The sequence below is a fragment of the Manacus candei genome, unplaced genomic scaffold (genome assembly GCF_025592945.1).
Source record: "Manacus candei isolate 608988 ecotype Guabito, Panama unplaced genomic scaffold, ASM2559294v1 h1tg000071l, whole genome shotgun sequence".
Classification (NCBI taxonomy): Eukaryota; Metazoa; Chordata; class Aves; order Passeriformes; family Pipridae; genus Manacus; species Manacus candei.
In genome coordinates, this window is record NW_026138119.1 from 6,146,459 (window position 1) to 6,159,602 (window position 13,144).

At 53.1% G+C, this 13,144-nt stretch overlaps 2 protein-coding genes across 2 annotated transcripts in view; both read left to right on the forward strand.

The window, feature by feature from the left end:
- Positions 1-9,863, forward strand: part of URM1 (ubiquitin related modifier 1) — a 35,293-nt gene extending 25,430 nt beyond the window's left edge. Inside the window, exons 4-6 of the mRNA XM_051808120.1 lie at positions 5,789-5,870; positions 6,892-6,940; positions 7,642-9,863. Coding sequence (XP_051664080.1) covers positions 5,789-5,870; positions 6,892-6,940; positions 7,642-7,710 — 200 coding nt within the window. The 3' untranslated portion in view covers positions 7,711-9,863. The remainder of the gene's footprint in view (positions 1-5,788; positions 5,871-6,891; positions 6,941-7,641) is intronic.
- LOC127480225 (basic proline-rich protein-like) lies at positions 8,715-11,190 on the forward strand. The gene is made up of 4 exons (XM_051808122.1): positions 8,715-8,799; positions 8,926-9,183; positions 9,957-10,214; positions 10,329-11,190. Exons 1-4 carry the CDS (start codon positions 8,715-8,717, stop codon positions 11,036-11,038), a joined length of 1,311 nt encoding a protein of 436 aa, XP_051664082.1. The 3' UTR covers positions 11,039-11,190.
- The last annotated feature ends 1,954 nt before the right edge of the window (positions 11,191-13,144 follow it).

Below are 13,144 nucleotides of genomic sequence, written 5' to 3' on the forward strand. Positions count from 1 at the left end.
GAGGCTCTCTCTGTTCCTTCCTTTGACAATTTTGAAGGAGAGGCAAGACCCTGGGCCAGCACTAGTGATCTGTGATCCTAATTAAAAGAGACAGTTTGGTGCACTGGCATTTATTGGGGAGCCTGAAGTGACAATAGCGTTGGGTGTTACAGGATTAGATGCTCTGACTTTGGAAATGAGTAGGGATTAGGTTTACCCTGAGAATCAGCTCGGAGCTGCTTTTTTTTTCGTGGGAGCTGATGGATCTGGAGGCTTGCTGCTGGCTAGCGGTGGAATTGGAGATCTCTTGAACTTGTGTTCTCCTACCAGCAATCTGTGGGGAGCAGAAGATCCCAAGCAGCTCCTCTCCAGCTCATGAGCGTTGTGATTAAAACCTCTGGGCTGAGAATTGCTGGGTGATAGCTGGGATCTGAGTCTTCACTGCTAACAGGAAGGCTGTGAAAGACCTCTGTGATCCCTTCCCATTTTGTGGACACAAGAAAATGAAGAAGAGTGTTGCTCTTTTAGCTGAGAAGCAAGAAAAAAGATGTCATAAAACAATTTAAAATTAGACAAGCCAAGACCTTAGTTTAAAGCAGACAAGAACAGATGAGAGCAACCATTGGGATTCTCTTATGCCTGGCTGTAGTTACCCCCTAATTTCTTCCCTAGTACTTAAATCACTGCCCATTCCAGTGTGTGGCAGGATTGGCTTGTGCACTTGTCAGACAAAATGGATTTTCCTCTTGCTGCAGAATTTTGCCTGGCTGCTCACTCTGTGTAGTACCAAACCCATTTGCCTGTGACTCCATTCACATCAGCTATTCCAGGTCTTCTTCTGCAGTTTATGGCACACCATGGTCTGCTTCATAGAATGATTTGCATATCAGATGGGAGACTGCAGGAGTCAGAAGGATCCATTAGATCAGGTTTTGAGCTCTTTTAGGGAGCAGATTCCTGGAGGGTCCTAAGACCCAAAAGAGAAGTCGTGCACCTAGAGGGACAGCAGGTATTGGGAGCTGGTTTGTCTGTTTTAAAAACAGGCTGCTTAAGCAGGGAAAGGGGCATACAAATTGTCTTTCCATACATTTCCATGCAGGCAGGGGGAATAATGGCAGAGGAGCGGCAGGGAAGGGGCTTTGTCATGGTTACAGGCCGGTGGCTGAGAATGTGGGTGGAGCAGCGCTCGTCCAGAGTTAGTGACCTCAGCAAATTGGAGCTCAGCCATGGTCAGTATGATAAATGATCTTATTCTGGGTCAAAGAAATGGTACCCCACAGGGAGGGATCCGCAAGGCGGCCGGGAAAGCGCTGTGCTCTGGCAGCACTGACCCCTTAGTGACCAGTGCTGCATATATCTTATTTATTGCAGACCAGAAGGGAATTTTCCATGGTTCAGCCTTTATAGGGTTCCCCTATTTCCCTGAAATAATCCTGGTTCTTCAACCAAGACAAGAATATGGGTGTAATTACTCCTTCTGGATGCCCTTCGAGGCACTGCGTGCGCTGTGTGGGTTTGAATGTGGATTTTAAAGTGTTTGGTTGTTGTGTGTGTGTGTGAATCTGCCAGTGACCTGTGCAGCTCCCAAGGAGCCAAGAGCTGTGTGTCTGTGTCAACTGGTATCACAGTTGCACAAAATCCTTCTTTGAGTCTGCGCATTTACCAGTTCAGTGTGAGATCCTTCTAGCGCAACACCCAGCTTCGTGTTTCTTATTCAAGGCACCTGGTTTCCCTCTGCAAGTGCCCTCCTTGCTGAGTTATCACTGATGAATCTGTCAGGCCCAGGAGGTTTTATTGAGCTGGGAAAGATCTATGGATTTCAGCCCTGGCTTTGAGGGTGCAAATGAACCCTGGCTCTTGTTCCAGGCAGTGCTAAAATGGAGTCTTAGATGCTTTCCTGTGCCATAGGAAGCTCAAGCAGATTCTTCATGAAGGAACAGTTGGGGTAATGCAGAAGATCAGGCCTTGGAGGATTCTCAGGAGGGCAGAGCAGACTGTGCAGTTCTGTCTGCCACATCCAGGAGTGTTTGTGGTGCAGCTGGGCTGAAAAGGAGCCGAGGCTGTTGGGTTCTGTATGTGCTCGCTGCAGTTCCTGCATCCCGTCTGCCTGTGTGACAAGGCAATGACTTTGTGTCACCTCGTTTTCCTGAGCGCTGTGTTTCACTGGGTGATTTGTTTTCTGCATATATTGTGGGCTTGAGCTCCCATCTGTGCACTTGAACTAAGCAGTTTTCCCAAACGTTTGTCGTTTTTTCTTTTTTTTTTTTTTTTAATTAACTTTAGATTATTTTTTCCTGAGAATTTGGAGGGGGGGAGTTGATGTACTGTTAGCACAGGCAACAGAAGCTGTCTGTGTATACAAATAAGACAGGGATTTCCTACCATGTGCTTCAGTCGTTCCTTTGCAGTTTGAGAATATTTCAGCATCCTGGGCCAGTTCAGTCTTGCTCCTCTGGTCATGCTGCCAAGGGTGAGGACAGTTAATGAGAATTAGAGGACGTTTTTTGGTGTGGATATTTGTTTGCTGTGAGTGAAATCAAGTGGGCTGCCAAAAGGATTTCATTAAGACCATGCAGCAGATAAAAATATGTCCTTACTGGGATGAGCTGGGCTTGAGTTGGTGATACTGGAGCAAAATGCTGTACTGTCTCAGCTCTCACCTGAACCTCCCTGCTGAGCCAAAATGCACAGTGGGTTTTGCAGCCAAATGGCAGCACCTGTAGTACAACTGTGCTCCTGCCAATAGCAAACACCTCTGTTCTGTGATGGGGACCAGCTTCAAACCAACACAAGTGTGAAATCAATGCATTGTGATGATGGTTTAACTTGTCAGTGAATGTGATGCCTGACCAGGCTGAGATTTTTTCCTTCCTTCTATGTCATCTGTAGAGGACCTGCTATTTGCACAGCAAATCCTTGGCCCAGGGAGCTGGGAACCTGTTAGACCTGTAGCATACTATCAGAAAGAAAATATCCTATGTATGTCAACTGTAAGAGATAAGCAGTTGTGCTGTAACTTACCTCTTACTATTTCCATCATGAGAATATAGAGAGGCCTGAGCTGTTGATCAGCACTGCTGTTTGAGGCGCTGAGCTGCAAGATGGCTTCTCCCCAGACCCCTTGCAATGCAAGTAATCTTGTTCCTTTTCAATATCTTACTTGTGGGAGATGGTTTTGGTGTGGCTGTGGTCATTTGTCATCCCTTATAATTGATTCGCTCTAGTAATATTGGTGTACAGAACGTAGAGACATGAAGGTGGGTGAAAAAATTCAGTGCTGATAAAGCAGATGAAAGTATTATGTCTTAAGGTTGTCTGTGGAGAAAGGGTCTCAATTTTTGTGCCTTTTGGAGGGGGGAAGGCATGTACAGGGGTATCAGGGGTTTTTTTTTTCCTGCTGTCTAAATTTTTCAGTATGTGTGTACGTGACCTCTGGGTAGGAGTAAATGAATGTAGGCTCAGGTGGGGCTGAAAATAACATTTATTATGGAAGGAGATGGGGTGAGGGAGTCTTCCAGCTCAGCCTCGAATAAATCAGTCCTCTCGCCCCTCCGTCCAGGCTGCTTCTAGGTGGCTGTCTTTTATCCAGCTGGTGCAGCGTGTTTCTGTTTAAATGATCTCTCCTGAAAGGTCCCAGAGGAAAGGGCTGCTTATTCCACGCAAGGAGAATGGTATATGGCACAGCTCATTGTTGTGTGCCCTGCTGCAAGTGCATAAATATGAAACAGCTCGCGGGCGATGCTGCGGTGGGGCTGGTGTCCCCTTCACACCCCCCTCCTCCTCCTGAAGGCTCCTCTCCATCTTCCTTCCTCTCCTGCTTTCATTTCTTGGTGATGGAGAGCGGGAGCCTTTTGGGTGTGGGATCCTGAGGGCTTGACGTTGCAGCAGCATTTTTCAGGGGAAGGCAGATATGGTTAACTCTTGTTTTGGTGGCTGATGGACCACTGTGGTGGGTGTGTGTATATATATATAAAATATATGTGCATCTATGTGTATATATATATATATATGTATATATATATATATGTATATACACACACCTTCTGAGCGGCTCTCACTGTCCCCGGTGCACATTGCTAAGAAAAGAGGCAGAAAATGGTCTATTTTGTGCTCTTAACTACATACCATTACAGGGGAGTCGTGGGTTGGCCCCAGGCAGGTGATCCAGCTCACCAGGCAGTTTTAAGGCACAAAGCAGCTCTTTTTGACCTGATCAGGGCGATCCAGTGCTCGGAGGCAGCAATAGCTGTTGTGCTCGGAGGCAGCCCTGTGGTGGAACTGGGGTACTGGGGACAGACTGGAGGCACCGATGCCCTGGGAAAGCAGGAGAAACACAGGGAATCTCAGAGCATCCCCATCCCTCTCTCCCCAGGAAAAGAGGCCCCCATCTGCTGCAGATGGACATATCCCCATTGCCCATTGATGTGCACTTGCCTACACCAGGGCTGTTAATCCTTGGTGTGGCAGAAGCAAAGGGGGTGATGTTACTTGGAAGAACCCCAGCTCTGCTCTGGGTAACATCCATGATCCCATAAAATCCTGGAGTAAGGCCTGGGCTGAGTCAAGCCACTACACACACATTTATTTTCACTGGTCATGAAGCAAACACACAGGGAATGGTACACAGAGTGAGTTTAGCTCAGAGAAACACATGTGGAAAGGTTCCTTGTGACTATGGCAAGCTTACTGCACGTGAGACAGACCTGGAAACCCATCCTGCCATCCCTGCTTGTCTTGGAGCAGGGCTCCAGCCCTCACTGGTGGATTTGTGTCTTCAAAAAGCTTCCTTGCATCTCAAAAACAAACAAAACTCTTTTGGGGCTTTCAAAAGGCTGTTTAAAGGAGCCCCGGGAGAATAACTGATTGTGGATTCGGAATGATGAAGTGGTTTGTGGAACGGTGAAATACAGAGGCAAATGCAGGAGAACTCCACATTGCAATTTGTCAGCTTCTCTAAACCCTGTAACAGATTATTCCCCCCTCCCTTCTGTCTCTTCTCACCTCTCCAATAGGAAATTAACTGATGCTATCACTAAAGAAATTGTTTTTCCCTCACAAAGTCAAATTGATACTATAAAAACCCACCAGCAGTGTCTCCTCCTCCTTTTACATGAAGACAAATTCTTCCTGTCACCTACTGAAATGGAAAGATAAAGGCTGAGCTTTAATAAAGAAGCTCTAAGCACCAAGTGTAGAAGGAGGTAGCAGGCACAGCGTGGGGAACACTCCATGGCAGCAGGTGTGATGCTGAGGGATGCTGCAAGTGTCCAAAATATGACTGGCCAGTGGCTGCACGTGTGTTTAGTGCGTAGTCATGGACGAGTTTGGGCCCCAGAGCTCATGCCTCCAAGAGTTCGTGCTGGTTTTGGTGCTGATAGTGTCTGTCTTTGCTCTTTTCAGGTTCTTAGGGTTGCTTGTTTGGACTTTTTAAATCTAATTAAGCACACAGACAATTAGACATAATTTGTTGGGCGATAACAGAATGCACAGGATATGGGATGTGTTAAAGAGATCTGAACATTGGGGGTCTGCTGCTGGATTGGTGCTGAATCCATTCTTTGAGGGATGAGTTTTCTTGAGGAAACCTCTTGTGCCAGACTGTGGGGTTTGGGGCAGAGCCCTGGGCTCCCCTGGGACAGGACTGCCTGTGGGAGGCTGCTGGGGGACTATCCTGTTAGGTGGTTTCTTTGCAGCTATCCCCACCCATCCTGCATGTTCCTCATCTGCTCTTTCTGGATAAACAATTACTTTGCTCTGCATCACCAGGAGCCATCAGGCAGTTTGTAAACCCTGTCCTTTCTCCTTCCAGGGGATATCAGAAACCTGCTCAAGTGGATCAAACAGAATATGTTGAAAGAACGACCAGAATTATTTATGCAAGGGGAATCTGTGTAAGTACAACTGTTACGAATCCTCCTTGTATTTTTCTGTTGATCCCCGTGGTTTAGGATATTTTTTCCCTGTTGGTTGCAAGAAGTAAGTCAATCACCATGAAAACATGGGATTTGCTAAAGTGATAATGGGAGGTGTCCCACCCACACCTCACACTGTCCACAGAGATCATCTTTTGCAGCTCTCACCCTAAATCTTTAAACCTTAAACATGAAGCAGGGCCACGTAGACCTTGTCTCTGATGTCAGCTGGAGCAGCGTAGTGCCTGTACCCTCAATTCCAGGAGTTTTAGCAGGTCTGTCCGTTCCCTGCTGACATCACTGGGACTGAAGCAGTCGCTCCGAGAAATGCCAACAAATAATTCTTCTGGGAAATGTATTTTTATTGTCAAAATGGGGCCAGCCTCGTGGAGGATGAGGGGGGCGAGGAGGAAAAAAAAAAAAGAAAGAAGGCAAGAGAAATGGAGCAGAGTGAGCTGTGCAAGCCATCCCTGACTGCGGGGTGGCGCTGGGGGTGTTTAACATTCGTCACGGATCTTTGTGAGCTGGAGCGTGTGCCAGGTCCCCTGGTAACAGGAGAGACAATTGCAGGACACCGAAGATCAAAGAAGGGGAATCCCTTTGCTCGGAATCAGGGGCTTGGAGTGGATCCCAGGTGTTTAGTGCCTGTGGTAGGGGCACCGGAATAGCTTCCCCTACCTTCACATCGAGCTCTCTGCGCTCGACTGTCGTGCGTGGGTTTTAATTACCTGGCTCTTCTGCATCGTACGGAAATGTATCATCCTGGAGCATCCTCGGGAATGGTGCGTTTCGATTCAAATGAGCTTTGGGAGTGCTCCTGCCTCCCCTTTATTTGATGTAGAAAGGGCACAGACTGTACCTGCTCCACCTCCATGCTAGGATTCCTTTTTGGCTTTATAAGCAGTCAGCTTGTGATCTGTGCTGTGACATCCCTTGTTCTTAACTGTTTGTGGAGCTTTTTAGCAGACCTGTATCCTAATTATTTCTCTCTGTTCTGCAGGAGGCCAGGAATTTTGGTGCTCATCAACGACGCAGACTGGGAACTAATGGTCTGTACTCCTTAAATTTGACTTTCTTTGTTGCTCTCTCTGTTCTTTGGTTGCTCTCAGAGAAGCTGTTTCTGATTCTTGCCCCAAGTAAAACATCTTGTATTTGAGGGGGAAGGGGCAGGCTGGGATCTCTCTCCTGTGCTGTGTCTGTTCAGGAGCCTGGAGCCTCTCTCTAACCTGCTGAGTCTCATCAGCCAGCCAAGGTCTGAAGAGAGATTACCCTTTTTTTCCCTGGCCTCTGGCACTGGGCTCTGCACCTCTGACTGCTGGTGGGTCCCCCCATGTGTAGGGTGACTGTGGTGGGTACTGGCAGCTCCAGGCCCCAGGCAGAACCACCTTCCCTGGAGTCAGGGGGTGCCTGGCAGGTGAAGGCCACGGGGAGATTTCTACCCAAACAGGCACCTGGTAAATGTCTTCCCTTCTCAGCCCACTGTTGTGCTCAGACAACAAACAGCCCCTCACTATTTTCCTGCCTCAGGCAACCACCTGTTCTGTCAAAACCCTGGTCCAGAAGGCGCTGTGGGCTGATGAGCATCAGCACCGTGGCTGATCCCTCACCTTCACTTCTCTTGTGATGAAAACATCAGTCTGTCCCCTTCTGCTCTCCCTAACACTCACCGTCTTTTTATGAGCTGTTTTCTCTTTGCAGCTTGTATTTGGAAATGACATTTAAACCATTTTTTTTTTCCCTTGGCCTGCAGGGTGAGCTGGATTATAAACTCCAGGACCAGGATAATGTGGTTTTCATCTCGACATTGCACGGCGGGTGAACTCCTGAAAAGACAAGAGGATGTAAATCCAAGTCCCTGCGCAAAAACCCCAAACAAAAACCTTAACCCACCCAAACCTCTCTTGAACTGCCTGTGCCTGACCTCTGCATCTTTCCACCGTGTTCTCTTGTTACTACACATCCAAATAAAGCCCTGCAGCCTGCGGCCTACTGTCCACCACAACAACATCCATCTTTTGGTCCTCATTTCACCTCTCCTGACTGCACTTTCAGGTACCCTAATGAGCAGAGAGCACCTGCAGAATGTGGGACTTTATTTTTCCGTGATGGGAGGAAAAGAGGTGCTGAACCCTGAGTAGGATGACGTGTCTTTGCAGACAGTGAGGCGTTCTGGGGGAGTTGTGCCTGTTTTGGGGCAAGGCTGGGATGCCTCTGCCTTGGTGCTGGGAACCAGGATTCTTTTAACACAATACTTAGTCTGTGCACCAGCCACGGGAAGGGTGAGGCATGAAGTGCAAGGAAACAAAAAGTGGCTTGCCTAGCTTTTCTATGAGGTAGCAAACATGACAGCTTCAGAGCCCTCTGTAGTGACTTCCACTTGTGGTATTTATTTTTGGGACGCAGGAGAGAAATAGGCTTTTTTGAAAAGTTCTGTTTTTCTGATCCCTCATGCTGTTTTCATACTGGAGCTGAGGCAGAGGGGGAAGTGCTGGCCCACGAACAACGTCAATTTGTAATGATTTGGTTGGAGGGGAAACAAACCCTCACCCAGCCTGAGACAGCACGGAGTGATCAGGGCAGCAAATGATCTTTCTGTCACCGTGATGGACAGCATTGATCGGGCTGTGCTGCGTTCTGTGCAGGTGGGAGCTGCAGCCTGGCCGGGGAAGGGCTGGGGCTGGAGATGCACAGTTGAAGTGCCAAGACCTGGGAAAGTCAGGCTTTTAACCCTTTCCACCAGTGGGAGAGGCTTCTTACTATGTGCCCTGAGGAAGTCCTGTGAGCGCTGCAGAAGTGGGTGTGCTTGGCTCTGCTAGGGCACGGATGCTGTTGGCTTTCCAGAAGTTTCCTCGGATGGATGGACTGGCCCCTGCCGGCCCAGAGGCCACGGCGAGAGCGGAGGGACGGGGTCAGAGGATAGCACTGGTGCCACAGGTCTGAAACGTGCTGCGTGAGCTTCCAGGAGTGTCTGACCCAGGATGGTTGTTCCTGCCCCCCCACCCTGCTCACCTGCATTTGGGCTTGGCTCCGGCAGCACATGACGGTCCCCGGCGGCAGCTCCCGCTCGCTGGTGCTCAGTCGGTGCATCCCGGAGCTGATCTGCACCACACACTGCTCCGAGAGCCCTCCGTCTCCAGGAGGTGCAAGGAGGAGGTGGGAGGAGGGAGCAGCCAGTGCAGCAGCCCCTGCTTGGGCAGCCTGGCCCAGCATCCCGGGTGCTGCGTACAAGGAGCTTCTCCCGCCCTGCGCCTGACGGAGGAATTCCGCTGTCTGATGCAGAGAGTGCCGAAGAGTAATTCCCTCAGCTGACTTCTCCTCTCTCACGTTCACCCCTCCACAACCTGTGTAACTAAAAGCACCCACGGACTACGATGCTGCTGCATCTGAGGAACCCCACCTTCCACCCACTGCTGGTGACAAACTGATATTCAGCCTTTTCCAAATCCAGCCACAGCGACTTGAGTCCAGCTCATGCCGTTTGTAAATGACACGGACGGGCCAAAGGCTCTTCTCTGTCCCCAGTTCCTGGCTGTTAGCTTTGCTGGGCCAGGGCAGTGGAAGGGGATTCCAGGTGATGGTAGGAGCTGGCTGAAAAAACAAGGAACCTGTGTGGTGTGCAGCTTGAAACGGACTGAAACCCGATGGGAAAAGGCAGGTTTGTCTTCAGCGCTGCTGCCTGCCCTGCCTCTACGCTGCTTCTGTGCCTTAGGCTGGGCTTTTCTGTTCTCATCCCCCCCAGCTGTTTGCTCAGATTGGATGGGTTCCTTCCCTGGGAGCTGTTATTCCCCTCAATAGTGCAGGTAGACCCAGGTGGCTTAGCTCCTGCTGTAGTAAAAGCTGCCAATCACTGCTAAAAAAAGCTAGAAATGGGAAGATGAGGGAAGCCAGGGGGGTGGGAGAAGAGGGGTACAGCAAAATCCTGTAAAAACAACAACAGCGAAAACTTTCTGAAATAAAAGCCTTTTAAAACATTCTCTGCCTCCAGCTTTGTCCTAGATAGGCTCTTGGTGAAATTCTGCTCGGATCTTGTAATGCTTCCCTCCTCCTCCTGGGTTTCCTTGGCAGCCCCGGCCGAGCCGCTTGGCTGGTGGATTCATAAAGCCTCTCTGTTAGAACGTGCCTTCCTCCGGCCGCCGTTCCGCGGGGCTGCTCCGCTCCGAGGGGCTCACCGGGGCAGCAAGGGCCATGCCCGCGGCCCGGGGCCGCTCCCCGCCGAGCCCGCCCGGTGCCCGAGCGGCGGGGAGGGTTCCCGGCTCGGCGGAGACTCGGAGCGGCCTCCGTGTGCCCGGGGCCGGCCGGGGCTGCGGCAGGAGGACGAGGAGGGTGTCCCGGTGCAGAGCGGTCCCCGGCGCGCCCCAGGGCCGGGCTCACGACGGAATGAAATTAAACCGCAGTGTTAAAATAGATAAATAAATAAACACCAGCGGGATAAACCAGGATGGAGCCGCAGGGCCGGGTCGCCCGCTCGCCGCGCCCGGGCTGCGGCCCCGCCGCTCACGGGCAAGCGCCGGTGCCCGCGGCTCGGCCCCTCCGTCCTGCCCGGAGCCTGCCCGGGGCTGCCCGTCCCGGTGGGGACCCGGCCGGTGTTTGACACATTAGGACCGAGCCCCCCGGCCGCGCCGAGCCGAGCGGAGTCGCCGCCGCTGTTTCCTCAGTTTCCCCGAAATCCGGGCTCCGTCCCGCCGGGCCGCAGTCGGGAGGGTTACCTGCCGTGCCCCGGGCCCGGGGAAGGTCCGTCCTCCGTCCTGCGCCCCGAGCAGCGTCCTGGAGCCCCGCCGGAGGAGGTGAAACCTCTGCTACAGATGTCCAGACACAATTCTTGGTTCGTACGGCTCCATCGCACAAGAATTGCGTTTGGACAATCAGGAGCGGAGATTCCCATCCCGGGCTCGCGGGATCTTCCAGGGGGAATCCGGCTGGAGCCTGGAAAAGAAGGACACACGGCCCCTGAGCCGGCTCCCGCCGCCCCCCGCTCCCATTCCCCGGCCCCGCCGAGCCGCTGCTCCGGCCCCGACAAGTTTCGAGCGCAGCCGCGGCGCTTCGCATCCCGGGTTCCATTTAATGGCACCGCGAGGGGTTTAATTTTATCAACTCGTTTCTTACCCCTTAAAAAAAAAAAAAAATTAAAAAAGATCAACCCCTATTAAAGAAATAAAAAAAAAAAAAAAAAAAAAAAAGAAAAAAAGAGAAAGAAAAAAACTAAGCCAACATCAAGAAAAAAAAAAAAAGAAGAAGAAAATAGAAAAAAAAAGAAAAAAAGCCAGAAAACGAAAAACAGCGATCCATCCCCGCTGGAGCAGCCCCGGTGGAGCGGGGGCTCGGTGCGCCGGGGCTGGCGGCCGCGGCGGGGCTCGGTGCCTCCGGCAGCCCCGGGGCTCGGCGGGGGTGATGCTGCGGGCACAGACCCCGGCCCCGCGCTGCGGCCGCGCCGCTCCTGCCTCGGAGAATTCACCAATTCCAAACGGATCTCCCTCAGAATTCGGGTACTTTGAAAAAATCGCCGAAATTTATAAAAGCCCAACCGGAGGGGTGGGGGAGGATATTAATAATTATAATAAAAAAAAATAAAGGAAAAAGATGAAAAATCCAGGCTTCTTCCCCAGCCCCTTCTCACCGACCGGCTCCCACGAAGTTGGGAGCAAATCCCCCCTCTCCAGACAGGGAAAATCCCGGCCCGCTGCCGGCGCTTCCCCCGCCGGTGCCGGCGCCGGTGGCCGTGGCCGCTCCGCGGCGGGGCCGGGCAGGTCCCTCCGGGGGAGGGCTGGGGGGCTGCTGGCGAGCGGCGGACCCCCGGCTGCCCGAGCCACCCTCGGCCCCGGCGGCCCGCGGGGCTCCGAGTTTCCACGGGGCGCGGAAAGTGCGTCCCGCGGGGGCGGAGCGGGCGGCCCCCGTGGCTCGGCGGGGCACAGCGGCGGGGCTCCCGCGGCACCTGCCGCCGGCCCCGAGCCCGGCCGAGCCGCCGCGGCTCTGCCCTGCTTCCTCCACGCCGTATCCACCCGGGAGGGTCCCAAATCCGCCCGGGAGGGATGCGCACACCGGGGCTCTGCGGGCTGCGCCGGGGCCGGGCAGGGCTTTTAGTTGAACGGCACAACAATAAATGTGTTGCAGAGCCGGCGAGAAAAGAATGGGGATGACCTTCAATTGGTACTGGATTTGAATAACACCACGGGGTGATAAATGCCCATTGTGTTTTAGGAGTAATGAATCTCCACTGTCTCTATAGCACAGAAACAGCAGCTGCAACCTGGAGCCAGCCATCTCTTAAAGACACAGCTCCCAAACCCCGGCCCGGCCCGCAGCCCCCGCACCGCCGGGACCGGGGTGCGGGGTTCTCTCTGCCCCGGGGGCTGGGTGCCCGGCCCCGAGGATGGCGCGGTTGGCCCCATTCGGGGTTCCGAGGGTTCCCCCCGAGCCGCCGGGCAGAGCTGGGGCTCGGGTCCCCTCTCATCCACTCGGTCCCCCTTGGGGAAGCCCGTCGGTCCCGCTGCCGCGGCAGTGGAAGTGCCCGGGTACCCCGTGGGGTATGGGGTCACCTGCACCCCACCCCGGCCCCCCACGGCAGGGAAAGTGCCGGGGATAAATAATGCTCATTGTTTTCCCCTAATGAATATTACCGAGTTGCCAGGCCGGCAGCTGCGGGCTCCGGCCGGGGGAGTGGGGGCATCGCCTGCCTCTCCCCGCCTGGGGACCCCCAGCTCCGACCTGCCGGGGATCCCCGCAGCCGCGGAGAAGAGCACAGAGGTGTTCCCTGCCTTCACCCCACTGCTACCTGCCACCACCCTGGGTGTCACTGGGGTCCCTGGGTAGAACCGGAGTGGTCCCTGGGGGGTTGGCTGGGGGGGTCCCCGCTCCTCCTCGGCTCCCCCCGTGTCCTCGGATAGGGTTTGGCCCCATGGGGAGAGGGATCCGTGAGTGCTGGGAGAGAAACTCCCAGGGATGCTTGGAGCAGCCCAGCCCCATGGAGCTGCAGGGGGACCCCAGTCCCTGCCCCCAGCCCTCAGTGATGTTCCCTGCCTCAGGCCTGGCTCCTGGAGCCCAGGGAGAGCGTCAGAGACAGTGTCAGGCCCAAATCCTGAGCAAGGATCAGTGGGGCAGGGATCTGCAACTGGGGACTGCTCTCCCACAGAGTCTCATTCTCACCCTGGGAGGTTTTGCCCACCCTGAAGAGGCATGAAGGTGTTCCAGGGCTTGGGGATAGAAACGTCCCCATAGCCTCTGCCTCATGGGTCAGGTCCAGGAGGATGCTGAGCTCC